This window comes from Bombus affinis, chromosome 1 (genome assembly GCF_024516045.1).
Source record: "Bombus affinis isolate iyBomAffi1 chromosome 1, iyBomAffi1.2, whole genome shotgun sequence".
Taxonomy (NCBI): domain Eukaryota; kingdom Metazoa; phylum Arthropoda; class Insecta; order Hymenoptera; family Apidae; genus Bombus; species Bombus affinis.
Genome location: NC_066344.1, coordinates 7,041,629 through 7,059,729, shown reverse-complemented (window position 1 = coordinate 7,059,729; position 18,101 = coordinate 7,041,629). Strand labels below are relative to the sequence as shown.

The window sequence follows — 18,101 nt, the reverse complement described above, 5'->3', positions numbered from 1 at the left end:
TTTTTCTATTCTTGAGATGTATGGATATTAGGATAAAGGCGGTCTAATACAGTATGTTAAAAATAAAGATTTACTATTTTTAAATTTATTGTTCATATAAAATGAAAATTGGTACATCACTATCAGTGGCAAAAACATGGGAGATAGTATTATTAATGGAATAGTTCTAAATATTTAACATACATAGCTAAATTATATTGAATATAAACTTACTTTTATATTTATTTTGCTTAAATATTTAAAAAAATATTACTCTTTGTATTTGAAATTCATTTTCAGTAAGTATTGCGCTTTTACCTGAGCAACATCATATACAATGTATTCATTGTATAATAAATCAGATTTTTTTGGTAATTTAGCAGATACAGGCACACCATATGGAACTTCAACACCGTCTTTCATTTTGTAAACAGTTTCAGGGTCGGGTTGCGTCCGACCACGACCCCATGTTGAATGCTTACCGCTCGGTAACTTTTCAATATAATCTGCACGATATCGTTCATGCATATTACCTAATGCCACTTCACAAAGCAATAACAAACCCGTAGGGTTTCCGCTGTGTGTACAACAATAATTCGCAGATTTGGAAACCATGTCCGCGAAGTATATACCTTTACCAAACATATAACCAGTAACGGGAGCTTCTGGTGGCGCTATTCTTAAACCTTGAGAAAGTATACCAGCAAAGTTAGTCGTTCTAGAACCATGCCACAGTAACTTCCTGTTGTGTAATTTCTTGAATGGCTTAAATCTATTGTCTTCTCCTTGTCTCTTAATAACAAATACATCTTGAATTTCAAGTTCGTATAGTGTATGAGTTGCTGCATGAGTATTTTGCACATATTTTTTAATGACTTTATATTCCTCACTTTCCTTATCCAATATTTTAATTTCAGTATTGAGTTGCTTGTAATAGGTATCGAGTGGATTCTTTGTTGCATCCGCCTTAACATGCAAAAGCGAATACGCAATTTCCATTTCAAGTAATGCGTCTAACATTTCACACTTGGCATGAATTTCTTCCATCGTATTCAAGACTTTAAGCTCGGATACTCCGAAATTATGAGGTATTAGGTTATAAAATCTGTTGGATGCATCAACCAACTGAACCGAATCGACATCTTTCTTCTTTAATACTTCTTGTAATTCAGTTAATATTGAATACGCCTTTTGGATTTGTGTTTTGGACAATTTTCCAAGTGGCATTTTTTCTACATCAATTTCAAATTCAACCATCACCTTTTTCATATTTGCTTCATCGAAAATCAATTTCATTAAATCTTGAATTGGCAGTTCTAACTCACTCTTAATATGAGAGTCTAATTTTGTCGATACATCGTCCCCATAATCAATATCCACTGGGTACATTTTACCAGGTACTTTAACAAAATTATCTCTCTGATTCCAACAGTTTCCACTTTTCTCCTCGTATAATCCCTCAAACTGAGCTATACATTCCTCTAGAGATAATTTCTGTACTTTTGAACCACCGATAGAAGTTCCTATTCTGCCCCAGCTTCTAAACAACCAGTATTCATCTTTCTTATCGTGCTTTAAAATCTGCAACTTATAATAACTATTTTTTTTAGTTTGTATATCTGAAAGTATCAATGTAACATTATATTTATTTTTACCCTCTTGATATACATGTGCACAATCTTGTAAACCACTATCTGGGTCAACAGTTTCACCTTTTTTCAATTGCAATTTCATTTTACCAGATCCTGATTTTTCAAATGTACTTTTCCCTTTACTTTTTGAGACATTCGATTTTTCTGTGAGAACGTTAATTTTATTAGACAAGTCACCTCCCCAACTTGAAATAGTTTTCTTTTCAATGAGCGATATAGCAGGTTTCGTATATTTTTTAGCTTCCTCAATGAAGTCTGCAGTAATAACTTGAATGTTAAAACTTTTGGCTTCTTCCATCTTTTTACTCATTTTATCTACTTCATGTTGTGTTGATATAATAGCAGCTACATTTTCATGAAGTTTTGAAGTTATCTCTCCTCCTAAATGTAAAATTTCCTTTTTTAAGGTATTTCTATCTTTTCCTATGTTCCCTATAATAAAGAATTGCATATGCTTTAATGGCTTGGGTTTTGCTTCAACTTTGGGTCCAGAATCAACTTCATCTTCCTTTTTTACTGCACTAGATGTTGATGGTACAGCTATCTTTATAAGTCGTTTTCTAACTTTGTATTTCAAAGATTTGCTATTAAACATTGAAACAGTGATTAATTTTTTCACATATCTTTTGTAAATATGCTAATTTATAAAAATAGTTTTTAATTTTAATTTATGAAAATACTTACAGATCTGGATATGCTTCTTTTATATCAGATGATATTACAAATTTCTTTCTTTTAGGATCTTGCATGACATTTTCACACTTTGTCCATTCTGTCAAATCTCCAGTACATTTGTATCCAGTACCTGAGTTATACACAAGCTGTCCATTACATTTTGGACATGGCTTTAAAGCTCCAAAACAAATTGCATCCGATAAACGATCTATTATCTACACAACAAATATTTTAATCATTTAAATATTTTATTTATTTTAAATCAAAAATAAACTTAATTAAAATAAGATACATACAGCTGAAATACCTTCTGGTATTTGTTGTTCATTTTCTTCTAACATAGTAATGAGGTCAGATTTCTTTATAGAGGATAATTTATCTTTAATTGCAAATAATTCATCATTTTGTTTTTTCATTTCTTTCTCTTCTTCTGCATCTTCTGGTTCATCTTTGATTTTCTTAACGGGTGGGACATCATCTACCTTAATTCTTGGCAAAACACTTTTGAGTTTCTTCTGATCATCTTTGGAAAGTTCATCTTTGCCAGGAAGTGCATCTCCACTCTCATAAAATTGTAAACTTTCCCTTACTTTGGCAAAGCATTCAAGATGATGCCATCTATCTATACCACCGTATCTTCTGCCATGCTCACTTTCAAAATCTTTTTTTGATACTCTGATCTCACCCTGTACTATCTTTTCTTCACAGGCTTTGCAAGTTGATTTGTTAGATTTTGCATATTGGACTAAAAAATCATGTAATGGACCTGCAGCAGCAGTACCACCACCACTACGCTTTCTTCCTTTTCTAGACGCAGGCAATGGAAGGGTGCTTGCTTCCTCTATAAAAATGTTTGATTCAAACTATTGCATTATATTATTGTATTATAATATCAAATATGATTTACAACAATATAATAAACAAACCAATTCTCCTTTGAAGTTCCTTTTGATCTTCCCAGCGAATATTATCAAAATTAGCAATATCTGCAGTAGTTTTTGGCCTTTGTTTCATAAAAAAACAAGGCGGATGATACCACTTTGGTACCTTTCCATCATGAACAGGACTCTAAAATTTAAACGCTAAAATTTAACAAACATATTTTAAAACATTATAATAGTTTTAAATGAATATAAAACATATGGATAAACTCAATGACTTTATTAAAAAGTAATTCTAAATAAATTTCCCCAGTTTTATTAAAATTAAATGTAGATAAAATAATAATTTATTAATAGAAACACATTAATCTTCATAAATATATTGCATTTTATATTGTATTATCGAACACATCATCAATTGCCATTATATTATGTAACCTTGATGAAGTTGAACAATAATTGAATTTAAAACTTATGCTGATTACAGCAATGACGTATAAATTCATGCAAAATTAATCATGTTGACATGGTATACCTGAACAATAACGGCGAGTCTTAACGAATCTTTTTCGATATTTTTCTTACAATTTTGGCATGAAGCCCTCGAACTTTTTGCATATTCGACAGAATATGGTAAATCAGAATTCATTGTTTCACTAAAATCCGTTCAATAATTTTAGTCTTGAAACCAAGTGCCAAAGAGCAGTATTCAATGAGCGAAGACAAAATGCGCGTTGCGCGCCAAATACCAGTACATTCGGAAGTTTATCTTATTTTCTGTTACAATTACGATCTATCTTAAATAAGTGACCAATCATAAAAAAAAAAATCCTACAATGATTATATGTAATTTCAATTTTATCTACTTCAATTAATTCAATTTAAATTCAAGAAGTATGTGTTAAATATTTCGATAATAAATTGATGACCAATCATGTGATATATACGTATGATATATAAACCGGAAGTGATATCCTATTTTCTATGAATTTTAGAACTTACCTTAATTATCATTTTCGTTCTTCATACATTTATACGTTAGTTTACTCTAAAAAGGTATTCTAACTTGGAAATTATTTTTTCTTTCTAATATAAAATCTTTAATTTAATTTGGGAAATTACTCAATTTTTTAATCTTTTAAATTTATTTTCAAACTAATAATTAAAATATGAAACATTTATTTTACTTATAATACAATTATACTTTTATATTTTATATATATATATATATATAATATTATCTTTTCATACCTAATAATTATTTATTAATTTATATAATACTTTATATATAATCAATTTATATGATTTGATTTACATTATATTGTTACAGGCTTGTACTCATTATCAATTATACATGATGCATTAAAATACATAAAACATTTAAAATAAATGCGTACCCGGTAAACATAGATCTACATTATTGTACGTAGTCTAAAGGATATTATAAATAAGCTGTGAGTTGTAATACAATGTTGGTACACTTTATTTTTATAATCGTATAATATTGTACAAATTATTACAGTAAACTATATATTTCTGTAATTACGTCTATGAATGTTTTTCTGTTTTACCAACATAGTTTGCCATAAAAGTGGCTGACAAGTGGTAGTTCAATTAAATAATATAACCATACAGTGTAAAAATGCACTATGTTATGTCCTTTATCGAATGCAATCTCTTTTTTCTAAAATTATTTCCTACAATAACGTACAAAACTTATTAAGAAAAGATCAAAATTATTAAATTAATTGTTACTTCTTTCGACTATCTACATATTCATATAAGTCTATTATATAAATCCATAGTGCTTACAAGAAGATAATTAACTGTCCCTTCTTATACCACGCTATCACTATGCTAGAATAAGTGTATATATATATATATATATGTGTATATATATATTTATATATATATATATGATTTTACATATTTATATATATAATACTTTTCTTGATATTATATATATACATATATAAATATATATGTTTAGATGTCACGTTGTTCGTACTAACAAATTCGGTGTTCCATAATAAATTTATCGTTCCAACAGAAAAAATGTATACACATATGTGTGCCATCCTATTTTATTGATATAGTCGTTTATATTATATTCTATATTAATGTACATTTTTGTTTATATAAGAGCGCAAAAATAAAACTTAATATTTTATTATGACGTCTGCCATGAAAAATTTAAACTTATAGCAATAGATACAATTTACAACTTCAAAAGATGTTTTGATTTTATAACTTACTTCATACACACAACTTTATGAAACGTTACAAATTAAACAGAGAATTATATATCCCACATTCATCGCTTAAAAGTATGATTCCAAATTTGAAAAGAAGACAAAAATATATACGTGATGGAAAAAATGGAGAAAATTTATTCCCCTTTATTTACCCATCTTTTTGGTAAATAATACTTATTATTTACCAAAAAATATCGCGAGTTTTAGGTCACTCCCGTTAATTAATACAATTTTTTATTTGGTATATCGTCCAGAAATTTCTTCGCAACATGACGCGTAGACACATCGAATATATGGAGTAAGGACAGTTTATCGTTCATTGCCTTACGTAATCGTATTAGGATTAATAACAAAATAGAATTAATTCAAATATATTTGTCCTTAGAAAAAGAATTTATATTATTAGTGAATTTACTATCCAAGAGTGATTCGCAATATGACATGTGAGTGTCGCATAAAATGTAAATATACTTCGTATTTATAGGTTTTTATAGGCGTGTAGGTCAGGAATATGCAGCTCTAGGATTAACCAAGGAATTAGACTGAAGGCCACCCTTTAATATTTTTACAGTCTATTTTATCTATGTCTGATAACAACAATAAAAATTCTTAAATAAATATATCGGTATAATCACTGATGGAATATTATTACGCAATCAACTAGTTTTTTTGCTGAAAGTTGTATGTTTATGTGTTGTAATTGCGTCTTAAGCATAATATGCATACACATGTACACGGTACGTCAATCATTGTATACTACAATGACTGGTATGGAGTACCACAAAATTAGATGAAATTCGTTAAGACAAGACACATGTATCACTCTGCTGATCATTGCTATTTTCCTCTGCCTTGAGATGTACCCGACCTGGTTGTAGGTTTTGCTGGTTGTGGAATAATCGTAATTTCATCATTAATCTTCAGTGGTTTCAGAAGGGAGTCATTGGATCTGGACGATGGAGATGAAGGTGTATTCTTCTTATCCATTACTCTTTTAGCTACGCCACTATGTGCCGAATATACGTGATTTTCAAACTGCTTATACATTCCAAACGTGGAAGTGCAAACTGTACATTTATAAGATAGATGCGCTGGTTTTAATGTCATTCCATGATCTCGCGCAACATGATTTAGTAATTTCCATTGATATACCTAAAAATTAAGATCCACAACCCTCAAGTAATATGCTGTTTAAATTTATATCTCCCAATCTCACATGTACATAATTTCGAATATTGAGCAACATAAAATATATAACTCACCCTGCCGCAAGCGGGACAGCGACCTGCATCTTTTCCTCTATTTGCAGCTTCTTGCATACTAGATGTAACCAAACCATGAGACCCAAGTAAATGTCTTTCCAGACCCTGTAATAATATTTACGCAATACTATTATAATTTTATTTTTACATATAAAAGATTGAATAAGGCACAGTCAATAATTCAATAAAAAAAATTAAAAAATTGGAAAAATATTCATTTTTAAATCATAAAATGTGCTCTATATATATCACATGTTGTTTGTTGTATTATTTTATATTTAAATGCAGTAATAAAATTTATAAAAGAGGAAATGTATGTATTTATGTACCTGATCTGTGAAAAACCGAAATTGACATTTTTGGCAATTCAATGGAGGTCTACTATAAATCATCTTTGGATGTATTTTTACTTTGTGAATCCATTGCATATGATTACGTAGTTGTTCTAAATCCTGAAAGATAGAAACAATTTTATATAAGAGACAAGACACGTGTACAAAGTATGATACTTATAATATATAATGTATAATACTTAGAGTATTATTTAATTTTACAACATTTTATATCGTTAAAACCATTTGAATATAAGATATTAAGTTGAGCGGGAAGTAATGTCGAATTTTCTGATAAGGCACTTTCATGATTTCCTATGGCTATCTTCCATCTTTTTTACACTTCTTCAAAAAAGTTATTGAATTTTCAAAGAAAAATATTCCACTTGATTCTCTCTCAAAGTTGAAATCACCAGTTTGAAGCTTCTTATATCATCTTTATCCTATATATTCCTCATATTTGAAAGCTTTGCACAAATTTTCAATCACAATAGTCGCATTGTTAACTTTTTAAAACCCATGAAAGATACAATGAGATGATAAGTGCACTTTGTCTCAATCTTTGCTTGTGAATTTCTCTGTTGCAACTGATAGTAAAGACAGAAGTGCATCTTTATTTGCAAATAGGTAATTAAAAATTAATGAAATATTTTACAATAGAAAATCCGACAGTATTTTTCCCATCATCTTAATACATAACTCACCTTAATATAACCATCGCAAATTTCACATATGACAAATGTAGTTTTTTCTCCAGATTTTGATGAAGTTCCAGAACCAGGAATGGAGGTTTGAGATGTTGTACGTGGTAATGGAGTTATAGATATACTTGGTTGACTTAGCAATTTTGCAGTAGGATTTTTGGGACTTGCTGTTGTATTCTGAAAAATATAAAATACACTAATTATTTTAAACATTAAAAATGTGTACTTTCAGAATCGGTAAATTTTTAAACCAATTATGTTACAGTACCAAATTGTATCTTATTTAAAAAAATCTTTATATCTTAAATATAACTTAAATATATACTAGTTATTATCGACCTTTTTTACAAAGGTAATAGTAAAGGTAATAAAAATTGTCAATAAATTCCTTCGAAATTTATAAACAATGTAAGATTATATCAATACAAAATTAAATATTTTCATAATGCAAAATATTATAAGGGTAAAAATACATTGATGAAATCAATAATTACGAAACTAGTTGCACTGCACACTAATGATATGTTTAGCCATAACTTTACACATATTGTTAACTCTTATAAGCAATTGTGTACAGCTTCGATTAAGTAAATCTCAAGAAGTCGGTTATAAAAGCCGTTTTGCACCTGCAGAACACATTATCCATGCGACCACAAATTTTACAAAATCAATATAACCTTCCTGATAGGTTCCAACAATTATTTACCTGTGATGAGGACAATCTAGAGAGAGAGTCGATTACGTTGGGTACAAGTGCAATGGGTGTGGGTTGACCGGAACTGCCGCCGCTACTGCTACTCACTCCCGAGACAGCCGACATGACAGTCCCAGAGCCACCCACCACCTGTGTCACCACCCATATATTTTTTTACTAATTCTTAAACTCTTATATACTTGAATTTGTGAACCTGTAGTTTTTTTTATAGATATTAGTAAAACAAAATTAGTTGAGGAAAATTCACAGAAGGAAATCAACATACTCCACTACTAATAGATAAATAGATAGAAAATAAAATACTTAAATGTAAATAAATAAAACAAATATAATCGTTTCTTTTCTTCCCATTATGATAATTTACTATATTAATCATTCTTTAAATTTGATACATAAAATATTGTAAGACAGCTTTTGCAAATTTTATTAGATAAATACTGTGTGTATTAATAGTGGTGATAATTATTACAAAAAGATTCAAAGAAATATAAAGGCATAAATATACTGTGCATATCATATGTGTGCTTATACGTTGTAACTGAAATTACATTGCTTTATGGACATTGCCTTCAGGGACATGACTTTAAATAATTATCATTCCCTTTATTACTATTAAATCTTATAAACGTTATGAGATTAGAATACGTTTAATATACAACATAATCCTTCAATATTTACAAAATACTGTGCATCCTTTTTCTACCAAAAAAATACTGAAATATGTTCTATTATTAATAAAAAAGAATTTTAAAAAATGAAAACATTTTTACCTGAAATATTTGATTACTACCAAATCGATATGAAGTAGGGACCAATAAGCCAGACGATGTTGGACGATACATCATTCCTGCAACATTATCTAAAACATCAGCAATATATTATACATAATCGAATTTGCACAGGTCGAGTATAATTCAATGTAATATGTTAATATTAATGTAAAATGATAAAAAGTTACCTTGACGCATTGTCGTACCACCCGGTCGTAACGTTTTCAAATCTGAATATCTTGGTTGCATAGGCGGCCGTCCTCTTCCACGACCAGTGATTGGAGCAGGAAGTAATTTTGGTAAAAGTGGTTGAGGTCCTTTACCGCTCATTGCCATCGCAAGTGCACTGGGGTTAGTCGGCCCAACAGGCCTTGTTCGATTGAATCGTGGAATTTTTGCTGGAGGTTCCCAATCAGCACCTGGTTCTAAATTCTTTTCTGATCTGAATTTCTTAGTACAAGCAAGTATATGTCGATTTAGTTTGCCTTTCTGGTTGTCTTCGAACGGACAATTAGGACATTGATGAAAAGCTGGACCCCGCTCCAACCTCCCGCGAGTATTATGTTCTGCTTCCATATGGTATAATATGTCGTGAGGACTACGCATTTCAGTCGGACAAAAGTTACACTTGTAGACGTAATTGCGCATATGTGGAGTTTCTAAATGATGTTGCATGACTAAAGTTGATTCTGTTTTAAAATTACAGAATTCACATTTTTTCTGTTCTAAATGGAATGGTTCATTATTTTCTTTACTAAATTCTAGATTTTTAATGAGTGAATTTATAGCTAGTTGAGTTTCAGCCGATGTGCTATTTTTTCCCTGTTTACGTTTTTGAGTCCGTAAAAGATCAGTTTGCACATATTCCTGAACAAGATTCACTCCAATTTGCATGAAAAATTTCCCCAGTGGTAAATCAAAATATGTCAGTACTTTATTCCTATCCTCTTGTCGTATATCCTGTTTATCACTTATATTACTAAATCCAGATTCAGTTATATCTAGTGAATTATCACCTCTGTCTTCATCCTTTTTACTCTTACTACAAGTTCCTTCATTTTCACTTTCATCACTTTTATCTTTATTTTTTTGAATTATATCCAGTGAATCCTCATCACATTCCTCTCCCTTATTTTCTTCTATGCTTCTTTTGCTTATCTCTTCTTTTTCTTGTTCCTCTAAGCATTTTTCCAATTTTGTGACGAACTCCTTTAAAGGTTTCAGAGGTGGTTTTTCATATACATATGGTACTATAAAAGATGGTGCTTCTACCACAAACATGTCATCGCTTAAAGTAGGTAATATTGGAGGTGTAACCGTAGGTGTTACCGTTGTCATACTAGTGGTTTTAGGACTTAGCTGTGCAGTTTTTGACGTCATGGGCACTGGTGTAATAGTCGTCCTCATATTAGGATACATAGTTTGTGTAGTCATTCCCACTGGAACTACTGAAAATGAACTAGTACTAGAAACAGTGTGATGAGGTTTACTGCTACTTACAGGAACGCCACCACGTCCAGAAAGTATAGAATTTGTATCTATGATAACTAAGGTAGGTTCTTTCTTTCCTCCTTTTACAGATTTGCTACCAGCGGCTATTTCTACTAACCGTTTCGTATCATTGACTACAATAGTAGTCTTACTATTTTTGACTGGTGACTTTAGTTTAGAATTCTCTTTATCTTTACTATCAATACCAGCCAGAGGATCTTCTGGCTTAATTTCCTCAATATCTGAGCCATCATCGTCTACTTCCTCTTCTTCTATTTCTTTTTCTATGTAACTTGTCCTCTTTATATTTCGAGAACTTCTTCTTGGTGTAATACTACTAAGATCTACTTGCTTTCTTTGTTTTCTTTGTTTTGGGTCTTTATTAATACGTTCTGGTGAAGTATTATGACCATTCTTTGCACTATCAGTTATTTCTTCAATATCAGGACTATCGCAACTACCGTTTTCTTCACAAATTTTGACATCAGATGTATCCATGCTACTATCAGCAATTTCACTACTGTCATTAAGTTGGATATCACTACTGCCTGATAAATTATTATCTTTAAGGGCAGAAGCTTTTGTAGTGAACACATCATCGTTATCAGAGTGTATTTCTGTTATGTTTTCGTCAAGACATTCAACATCCGAGTTATTACTCTGTTCATCAACTTCCATAGCCTCACAAGATGTGTTTCTACACTTATCTTCAGTCTTGGACACTTCACTAAAATTGTTTATGTCACTGGCACCCTCTGGAGATTTAGACATTTTAGAGTCATTTTCTGACTCTGACATTTCACTCCCTTTACTTCTGTTTTGCGCTATCCCATTCTGTTCACTATTTTCAGGTTCTAGACCCCTTTCTTCCATTTCAACATCCATTCTGTGTTTATCCTCATCATCTTCTTTTCCATTTGCCTCTCTCTCCTCCCTTACTACACTAATTTCTTTTGACACAAGTTTGGATATATTAGTGTCAGCATCAATGAATTCTTCCTTGTCATTATAATTTCCATTAACCCCATTTGGAATCACATCTGCAAAATATAACATTATTTTTATAAAAGTATTAATTCTTTTTTAATATTAAATATACATTATATTAAGTATAACATGATAGATGAAGCAGACTATTAGTACTTCACTAATAATTACAATTACATTACAATAATCAGAGAACATAGCAGAGATATTAGAAAATGTGAATCATTTCTACAAAACTTGAGCAAACTACACCTTCTTAACAACATGCAAATCCAATAAAATGTTATAAAATACAATAAAATAATATCCATCCATATACCAGAAAAACGAAAAACTCAATACTGGCGTCACTTTTCAACGATAGCGGAAGAAAATAGCGAAGCAAAACAGAAAAATGAATATATCGGTCGCATAAAAAAGGGTTGCTCTAACAGTTTGAAAGAGGAATAGAGCATACCTTTGAGAACCTTATCAGGACTGGTCTGAGATGAGTCCTTAATAGGGGGTTCTTCCAGCGTGCCTTCCATGGGGCCACCACTGTACAGTTGATCTAAACAATTAATAAGAGCAGAGGGATAAGCGGCTCGTAGCGACGACGACGCGTTTCATTACATCGACGATATGAGAACGCGAGGGCGGGGAGAGAGAGAGAGAGAGAGAGAGAGAGAGAGAGAGAGAGAGAGAGAGAGAGAGAGAGAGAGAGAGAGAGAGAGAGAGAGAGAGGGAATTTTTAGCGGGGCCGAATTTTTCAAAATGGCGCTGCGAATTCCGTACTCCTATTTCCTTGTTCCCATAACCAACAAAGTTCGTTGGATATATATCCTCACGCTCCAGACCCGACAGAATTCCCGAAATGAGTCTCTGGTTGGTCGGTGAGAAACTCTTGGCAAGCGCGCACACTTGGAGAAAGAGGAACCAGGGAGTGGACTCGTGGATAAAAATGATCGGAGACGAAGCGAAGTCCTGCGAAGTAGCTTGAATGGTTAGCGTCTCTCAGTCAGTCACCTGCACTCGCCAGCCACCGCGTCCGAGCGCCAGCCAGCCAGCCAGTCAGCCCTCCGCCGTACCTCTCCTCACTCAACCTTCACAAACCTACCAAACCTACATCTATACCTACAACTTATACATCGAACTTTCGCCTTTCGTACACACTGACAGACATGTAGTCGTAGGTATATAAACATACACGCAGTGATACGCACACACGAACCATCCGACTCGTCATCCATAGGTGAGCGCGCGAGCGCACAACCTTCCGACTCTCTACAGTACTCTACACTATACATGCCGGACAACACGCCAACCACCTACAGAACAACCCTATGACCTACCGAATCCAATCATGACAAATTCATCTCATACGACGATACTAAACGTGAACGAATTTGAAATTGCAAGTATCAAATAGTTTCACATTTATCCATGTAACTTAAACACGTCAAGTAACATTCTAATATAGATAGATGATACGTGACGAAGAAGAAACTAGATAAACGCGGATCATTTTGTCAAATTATCTGTATACATAGATCTGATTCACCGGATCGATGGCGTTTTTATTCAAAGTTCTTATTAAAATTATCGAAATTACTACCATTTGTCCTTATGACAAACGAAATTTTGTAGGAAATAAGTGGTTTGATATATGAAGTAGAAAGAGACGATGATAAAGTCTCTTGTGCATCCTATTGAAAGAGCATTACAGTGTTCTCTTAAAAGATGCTAAGCATACTTTAACCTACACTAATGCTCTTTGATGCAGCATTCGCATCGTTCATTGGAAGTAGTAACGATAAGATTATTTGGAAATTGGAGAACGTGAATAAGAATCAAGTGTGCAAGTGATCGAAAACACCGAGGAATTCCATTCAGTATGCTCGTTTCGGGACGTGTCTCGTGCTACTTAATTCGCTTATCCACAAATCCCCGGCAGATCTATGAGGTAATGGAACGCGTACAAACTCCATTCGTCTCCTGTCACTAGGCACAAATATACGCACCTGACCGCTTGCTTGTCCTAAACGATTTTCTGATACCGCGACATTCTCACAACGTGCGATCTTCAGTGGCGGTGGCGGAGCTACGATTTGTCCTTTATACACACTTCTACACGATTTATTCACAAAACCTGTAAATAGTGAACATTCATCGCTGAAAATTAGGCACCAGAGGGCAGGCGCGACGTTGGAAACGTTAAAAAGTTATGCCCAGGGCCGTCGTAAGAATCGTGGGCTCTTTTCCACAAGGGTTAAGCAGAAATCAAGCTAGAAAGAAAGGGCGGCAGAACGGAACAGAATATTTCGTGATTTATATTTTCCCTGGATGCTATTTATCATTCTTTTATAGCTGTCTATATGAATGTCATTAGTCTTGAACGAAACTTTGTACAAAAAATATTAAAAAGATATATTTTTAATATTGAATGATATTCATTATCTTTTAATGAAAATAAAAGAACAAAATTGATTAGATGTTTTCGTTTACTTTGTAAAAAAAATGTATATTGTGTACGAGATGCAAATTGTTTAAAATATGTTAAAAATAAAATGAGAGCATTGATTGAATTATCTTCTATTCCAATGTACTGTAAAATTGAAACAAAGAAATATACAATTAAATAATTGAAATTATAGAAACATTAATATGCAATGTTTTATTTAGTCGATTTAAAGGATCAAAATCATGATTCTCTATTGTAATTTCAATAATTCACATACAGCATTCTTCTACTCCATATCTTGCTGATCATGCACTTAAGTAAGCAAAATAATGGTGCAAGATCGCATTATTTAAAGGATAAATACGTTCTGCGTCGATATAATTGAAATAAATAATTAACTATCAGTTTCGAATCGATCGATCAACGTGAAAACAATAGTAACGAAGTACATAATAAATTCCACTAAACAGTTCTTAGCGTGTAAGTATCACTAATATCACTATATGTAATGTAAGTAATTTAGTTAAGTTACGCGAATGTCGGTAGTTAATAGCAATCGATATATCGTAAATGAATTCTAATATCATCAATAGTGTGGTAATGTATTTACACTAGAAGTCAAAAAACATAAACATTAGTGTATACATTCGAAAGAAATTTCTTGTCAAAAATCTTTCGAGACAATCTGTTTAATAAAGAGAGATAAGAGGAGTTAAAATTATGGGGAATACGCAAGGGAATTGAGAGGATTGTCACGGCCCTGGTTATATTGTGTTATTCGGTACCACAACTGTACAAATCATAAAATCCAACAAATCAATCGCAAGTCCCTTGGCGTTTCCTTTTTTTTTTTTTTTTACAAATAATAATTCTTTGTTTCCATCTACGATCTCGAAAATTGTGGAAACACTCGTGTTTATTAATTCATTGAAATTTTTTAGGAAGGTGCCGCCATTTCTTCATAAGGGCTGGCTTAACTGTCGAACAGCTGCCGTGGTGGTCGCTAGCCGATCGCGATTATCCCCCCAAAGAGGACCAATAATCGAAGCACACACACATCGCAAATGCCGTGCTATTTAAATTCACTGACCGTTCGCAAGCACTGATAAATATTCGGCTACACACGCGACTCCTTCGACACTTGATACACACCGTTTTTATATCAAAATTATTCACATATACTTTGTGTTTATTTGGGTTCGACGTCACGGATCCTTCTTACCTTCGTCGTCGAAAACTGCCAAGATGGCGACGATAATCACGTGACCGTAAATTTTATGACGTACGCGTGATGTTAAAGGGACGAAACGACCAGTAGCGTTTGTTATATATAGTCACGTGACTAGGTACACGTGCACATCCAATGAGAGCCTCTCCCAAGAATAAGGACAATCTGCAATTGCAACAATGTGTATAGTAATATTAGTAATAGGGTTGACTAACAAGCCTCCGCCCTTTTCTATAGGTTCCTTTGGGAAGACACACCTACAATTCACGTAAGAGTATTAAAATATGTAATTTTATTATTTTTATATACATTATACTTATAAATACAAAGTTTATTATTTAATTTATATATATATATACATATATATATATATATATATGTATTCTAAATAAAATAACATAGCTTTTTTATTTAATAAATTTTTATTATCATTCTTTTTTACACTATTAAAAGAATTATTTTCAAAAATATACTATCTTTTTATTAAGAATTTATATTTATACAGCTGATTACATCCACTTTTTTTTAACATTGTTATTGGAAAAAAATGTGAGAGTTTTATATACAATATTTACATTTTAAATATCAATATTTTCAGTATCTTAAATATACAAAGTTCCTTCAATAACATATAAATATGTTATTACATCAACCATTATATGCTGTAGATCCTAGTTTATATATTTAGAAAATATGTTAAATATCTTTGAGATCTTGTACAGTCATTTTTATTTTATATATTTTAATTATAAATGCATTTGGCATACATAAGCAATGTTACGAATAATCTTCATCATTATCACTAAATGATAATACAACTTTCTCTTGTTTTGATTTTTTAATCTTCTTTTTCAATGGTTTATCTGCTTTATCTGATTCTGCCTCTGTTATTTTGTTTTTCTTGAATATAATTCTTTTAGATAAATCTGCTGGAGTATTAGCTTCCTCTACAATATAAAAATTCATGTGTAATTATCATAGATGAAATTTATGCACTTTATACCTTCTCCTTTCTTTTTCTTATATGCCTCTGCTTGTTCTGCTGTCAAGTGTTCAGAATTTAATACAACTACAACAGGCTTTTCTTCTTCATGTTCTTCTTCATTGTCTGAATCTTGCGGTAATACTTCTCTCTGTTTAAGAGAATGTTTTAAATTATTTAAATAATTGTTTATGTTAGTTATAAGTATATATTGTGGTGTATGTAATGATTTAATTGCAAATATACTTAATTGCAATGAATAATTATTAATATATAGTTACGTCCTAATTAATAACCTAGAAGTTGAGTAATTATTTGTATATAATGAAAAATACGATTTACCTTTGTGTCGATTGTAGGTCCTTCCTTGTATCCGATTTGTTCCTTTAATTCACGTAAAAATTTTGGTTCATTCGGTTTAATATACGACACATTATGTTTCTTCCTTGACATTTTACTATCTTCCTATTAATATTTTAAAATTTCAAACATCAAAATATAACCTAATTTTAGTATGCTACAAAATAATACTATGCAATACATTACGTATGAATTCTACATAGATCGGGAAATAAAATCAAGTTGGATACATCTAGCAAAATTCACTAGTGTCTTAATTTTGATTAGTTGGTACTGTTGTGTGGCCGTTCAGAAACTTGGGGAATTTCAAGCTAAATTGTTAGTTATTATCCCTGGAGTATAAAAACCACGATACGATCATATAAACAGGTCTTAATATTTACTAGAGAAAACCGTCCGTAAATTGAGTCGTGTCTAATCATTAAAAATCAAGGTGAAAGATTAACAAAGTCCACGTTCTTGCAAGATAGATAGAGATGAATAATGTTTCTGTTGAACATTCATAGTATGTATATACATATGTATATATATATACGTGTGTACCTATAAGAAGGCAATATAGGAAAGAATCTCTTCCGACACACCACCATTGGGGGAAATGTGCAATATATTATGAAAGCTGTAAACACCCGGAAAACGAATAAACTATCAAAGTATACATGATACCAGCATCGTGTATACACAGAATGAGACCTTTCCTTACCTCTCATCTCGGTCTTTTTCGATTCAATTCAAAAGATAGAAAGTTTAAGATAATGTTAAAGATAAGATAAATGTAAGATAAGTTAAAGATAATGTTTTCAGTAAGGAGTGCTCAGACCTATTTATATGACCAGCAAATCGCTCAATTTCTGTAAAATGTCATCATGTTATGTATATTAGTTCACTTATTGGCTTCATAGCATTGCGACAAAATTCCTCGGCACGTTTAGTGGCCACTACGCTGCTCCACGATGAGTGATTGAAGTTGTCACTAGGCCGCCACACATTCGAATAGAAACGAAAGACGAGTAGAAAGAAAACAAAAGTGTATACACGATCATGACCGTTTGTTATTTATTTAAAATCGTAAGAAATACGAGGTTATTAGCGACTAGTTTAGGTTATACATTAAACATGTATCATTGTGGTATTTGCCTACATGGGCTCTAGTGCTCCAAGGCATTTGTTTTTCGGTATCAAGCACTAGTATTTTAATTGGCTTAGGTACGACTCGGAGAGTAAATAAGAATGATTTTTGGTACCGTTGAAGGGCATGTAGGACCTATAGTTTAAGATGGGCTTTGAACTATCAGTTATCGTGCTACGCGAACCTCAAGGCTGCGTCAATACATAAAAGTTCGTAAATGTATGGCTCCCCATACGCTATGGGGAGCCTCAAGGCTATG

General features: G+C 31.9%; 3 protein-coding genes and 2 long non-coding RNA genes across 15 annotated transcripts; 2 read left to right on the top strand and 3 right to left on the bottom strand.

Annotated features, from left to right (window-relative positions):
• Positions 1–69: 69 nt before the first annotated feature.
• On the bottom strand, positions 70–3,965 carry LOC126919627 (poly [ADP-ribose] polymerase). 3 transcript variants are annotated; one of them, XM_050729097.1, is made up of 5 exons: positions 3,723–3,965; positions 3,233–3,374; positions 2,603–3,147; positions 2,316–2,521; positions 70–2,215 (listed from the first exon to the last, which is right to left on the bottom strand). In XM_050729097.1, exons 1-5 carry the CDS (start codon positions 3,834–3,836, stop codon positions 250–252), a joined length of 2,973 nt encoding a protein of 990 aa, XP_050585054.1. In that variant the 5' UTR covers positions 3,837–3,965; the 3' UTR covers positions 70–249. The 3 variants fall into 3 exon arrangements, with proteins under 3 accessions (XP_050585054.1, XP_050585061.1, XP_050585070.1); XM_050729104.1 differs by having other exon boundaries at positions 3,233–3,388; positions 3,723–3,860; XM_050729113.1 differs by lacking the exon at positions 3,723–3,965 and adding an exon at positions 3,626–3,693.
• A 151-nt stretch (positions 3,966–4,116) lies between these two features.
• Positions 4,117–4,826, top strand: LOC126919847 (uncharacterized). The gene is made up of 2 exons (XR_007711800.1): positions 4,117–4,243; positions 4,518–4,826. It is a non-coding gene; the product is annotated as an uncharacterized LOC126919847 (long non-coding RNA).
• A 1,171-nt stretch (positions 4,827–5,997) lies between these two features.
• Positions 5,998–15,430, bottom strand: LOC126919600 (MOG interacting and ectopic P-granules protein 1). Of its 9 annotated transcripts, none has more exons than XM_050729050.1 (10): positions 15,366–15,430; positions 13,704–13,831; positions 12,161–12,253; positions 9,414–11,756; positions 9,226–9,314; positions 8,447–8,584; positions 7,741–7,917; positions 7,034–7,156; positions 6,705–6,809; positions 5,998–6,594 (listed from the first exon to the last, which is right to left on the bottom strand). In XM_050729050.1, the coding sequence occupies exons 3-10, from the start codon at positions 12,228–12,230 to the stop codon at positions 6,280–6,282; spliced, it is 3,360 nt and encodes a 1,119-aa protein (XP_050585007.1). In that variant the 5' UTR covers positions 12,231–12,253; positions 13,704–13,831; positions 15,366–15,430; the 3' UTR covers positions 5,998–6,279. The 9 variants fall into 9 exon arrangements, with proteins under 9 accessions (XP_050585007.1, XP_050584978.1, XP_050584998.1 ...); XM_050729021.1 differs by having other exon boundaries at positions 15,234–15,381; XM_050729041.1 differs by having other exon boundaries at positions 15,296–15,379.
• A 646-nt stretch (positions 15,431–16,076) lies between these two features.
• Positions 16,077–17,045, bottom strand: LOC126919792 (uncharacterized protein KIAA1143 homolog). Its single transcript, XM_050729397.1, has 4 exons — positions 16,900–17,045; positions 16,696–16,818; positions 16,375–16,504; positions 16,077–16,318 (listed from the first exon to the last, which is right to left on the bottom strand). The coding sequence occupies exons 2-4, from the start codon at positions 16,804–16,806 to the stop codon at positions 16,149–16,151; spliced, it is 411 nt and encodes a 136-aa protein (XP_050585354.1). The 5' UTR covers positions 16,807–16,818; positions 16,900–17,045; the 3' UTR covers positions 16,077–16,148.
• Positions 17,046–17,228: 183 nt separating this feature from the next.
• On the top strand, positions 17,229–17,530 carry LOC126919816 (uncharacterized). The gene is made up of 2 exons (XR_007711772.1): positions 17,229–17,458; positions 17,499–17,530. It is a non-coding gene; the product is annotated as an uncharacterized LOC126919816 (long non-coding RNA).
• Positions 17,531–18,101: the final 571 nt, after the last annotated feature.

Coding starts and splice junctions, on each gene's coding strand:
- LOC126919792 (XM_050729397.1), bottom strand. CDS start 16,806: ATGTCAAGGAAGAAACATAATGTGTCGTATATTAAACCGAATGAACCA. Junction 16,505..16,695: donor GACCTACAATCGACACAAAG/GTAAATCGTATT, acceptor TCTCTTAAACAG/AGAGAAGTATTACCGCAAGA. Junction 16,319..16,374: donor TAAGAAAAAGAAAGGAGAAG/GTATAAAGTGCA, acceptor TTTATATTGTAG/AGGAAGCTAATACTCCAGCA.
- LOC126919627 (XM_050729097.1), bottom strand. CDS start 3,836: ATGAATTCTGATTTACCATATTCTGTCGAATATGCAAAAAGTTCGAGG. Junction 2,522..2,602: donor TACCAGAAGGTATTTCAGCT/GTATGTATCTTA, acceptor TTTGTTGTGTAG/ATAATAGATCGTTTATCGGA. Junction 2,216..2,315: donor AAAGAAGCATATCCAGATCT/GTAAGTATTTTC, acceptor AATGTTTAATAG/CAAATCTTTGAAATACAAAG.
- LOC126919600 (XM_050729050.1), bottom strand. CDS start 12,230: ATGGAAGGCACGCTGGAAGAACCCCCTATTAAGGACTCATCTCAGACC. Junction 7,157..7,740: donor TTTGCGATGGTTATATTAAG/GTGAGTTATGTA, acceptor TCTATCTTTCAG/GATTTAGAACAACTACGTAA. Junction 6,810..7,033: donor TTCGGTTTTTCACAGATCAG/GTACATAAATAC, acceptor ATATTATTACAG/GGTCTGGAAAGACATTTACT.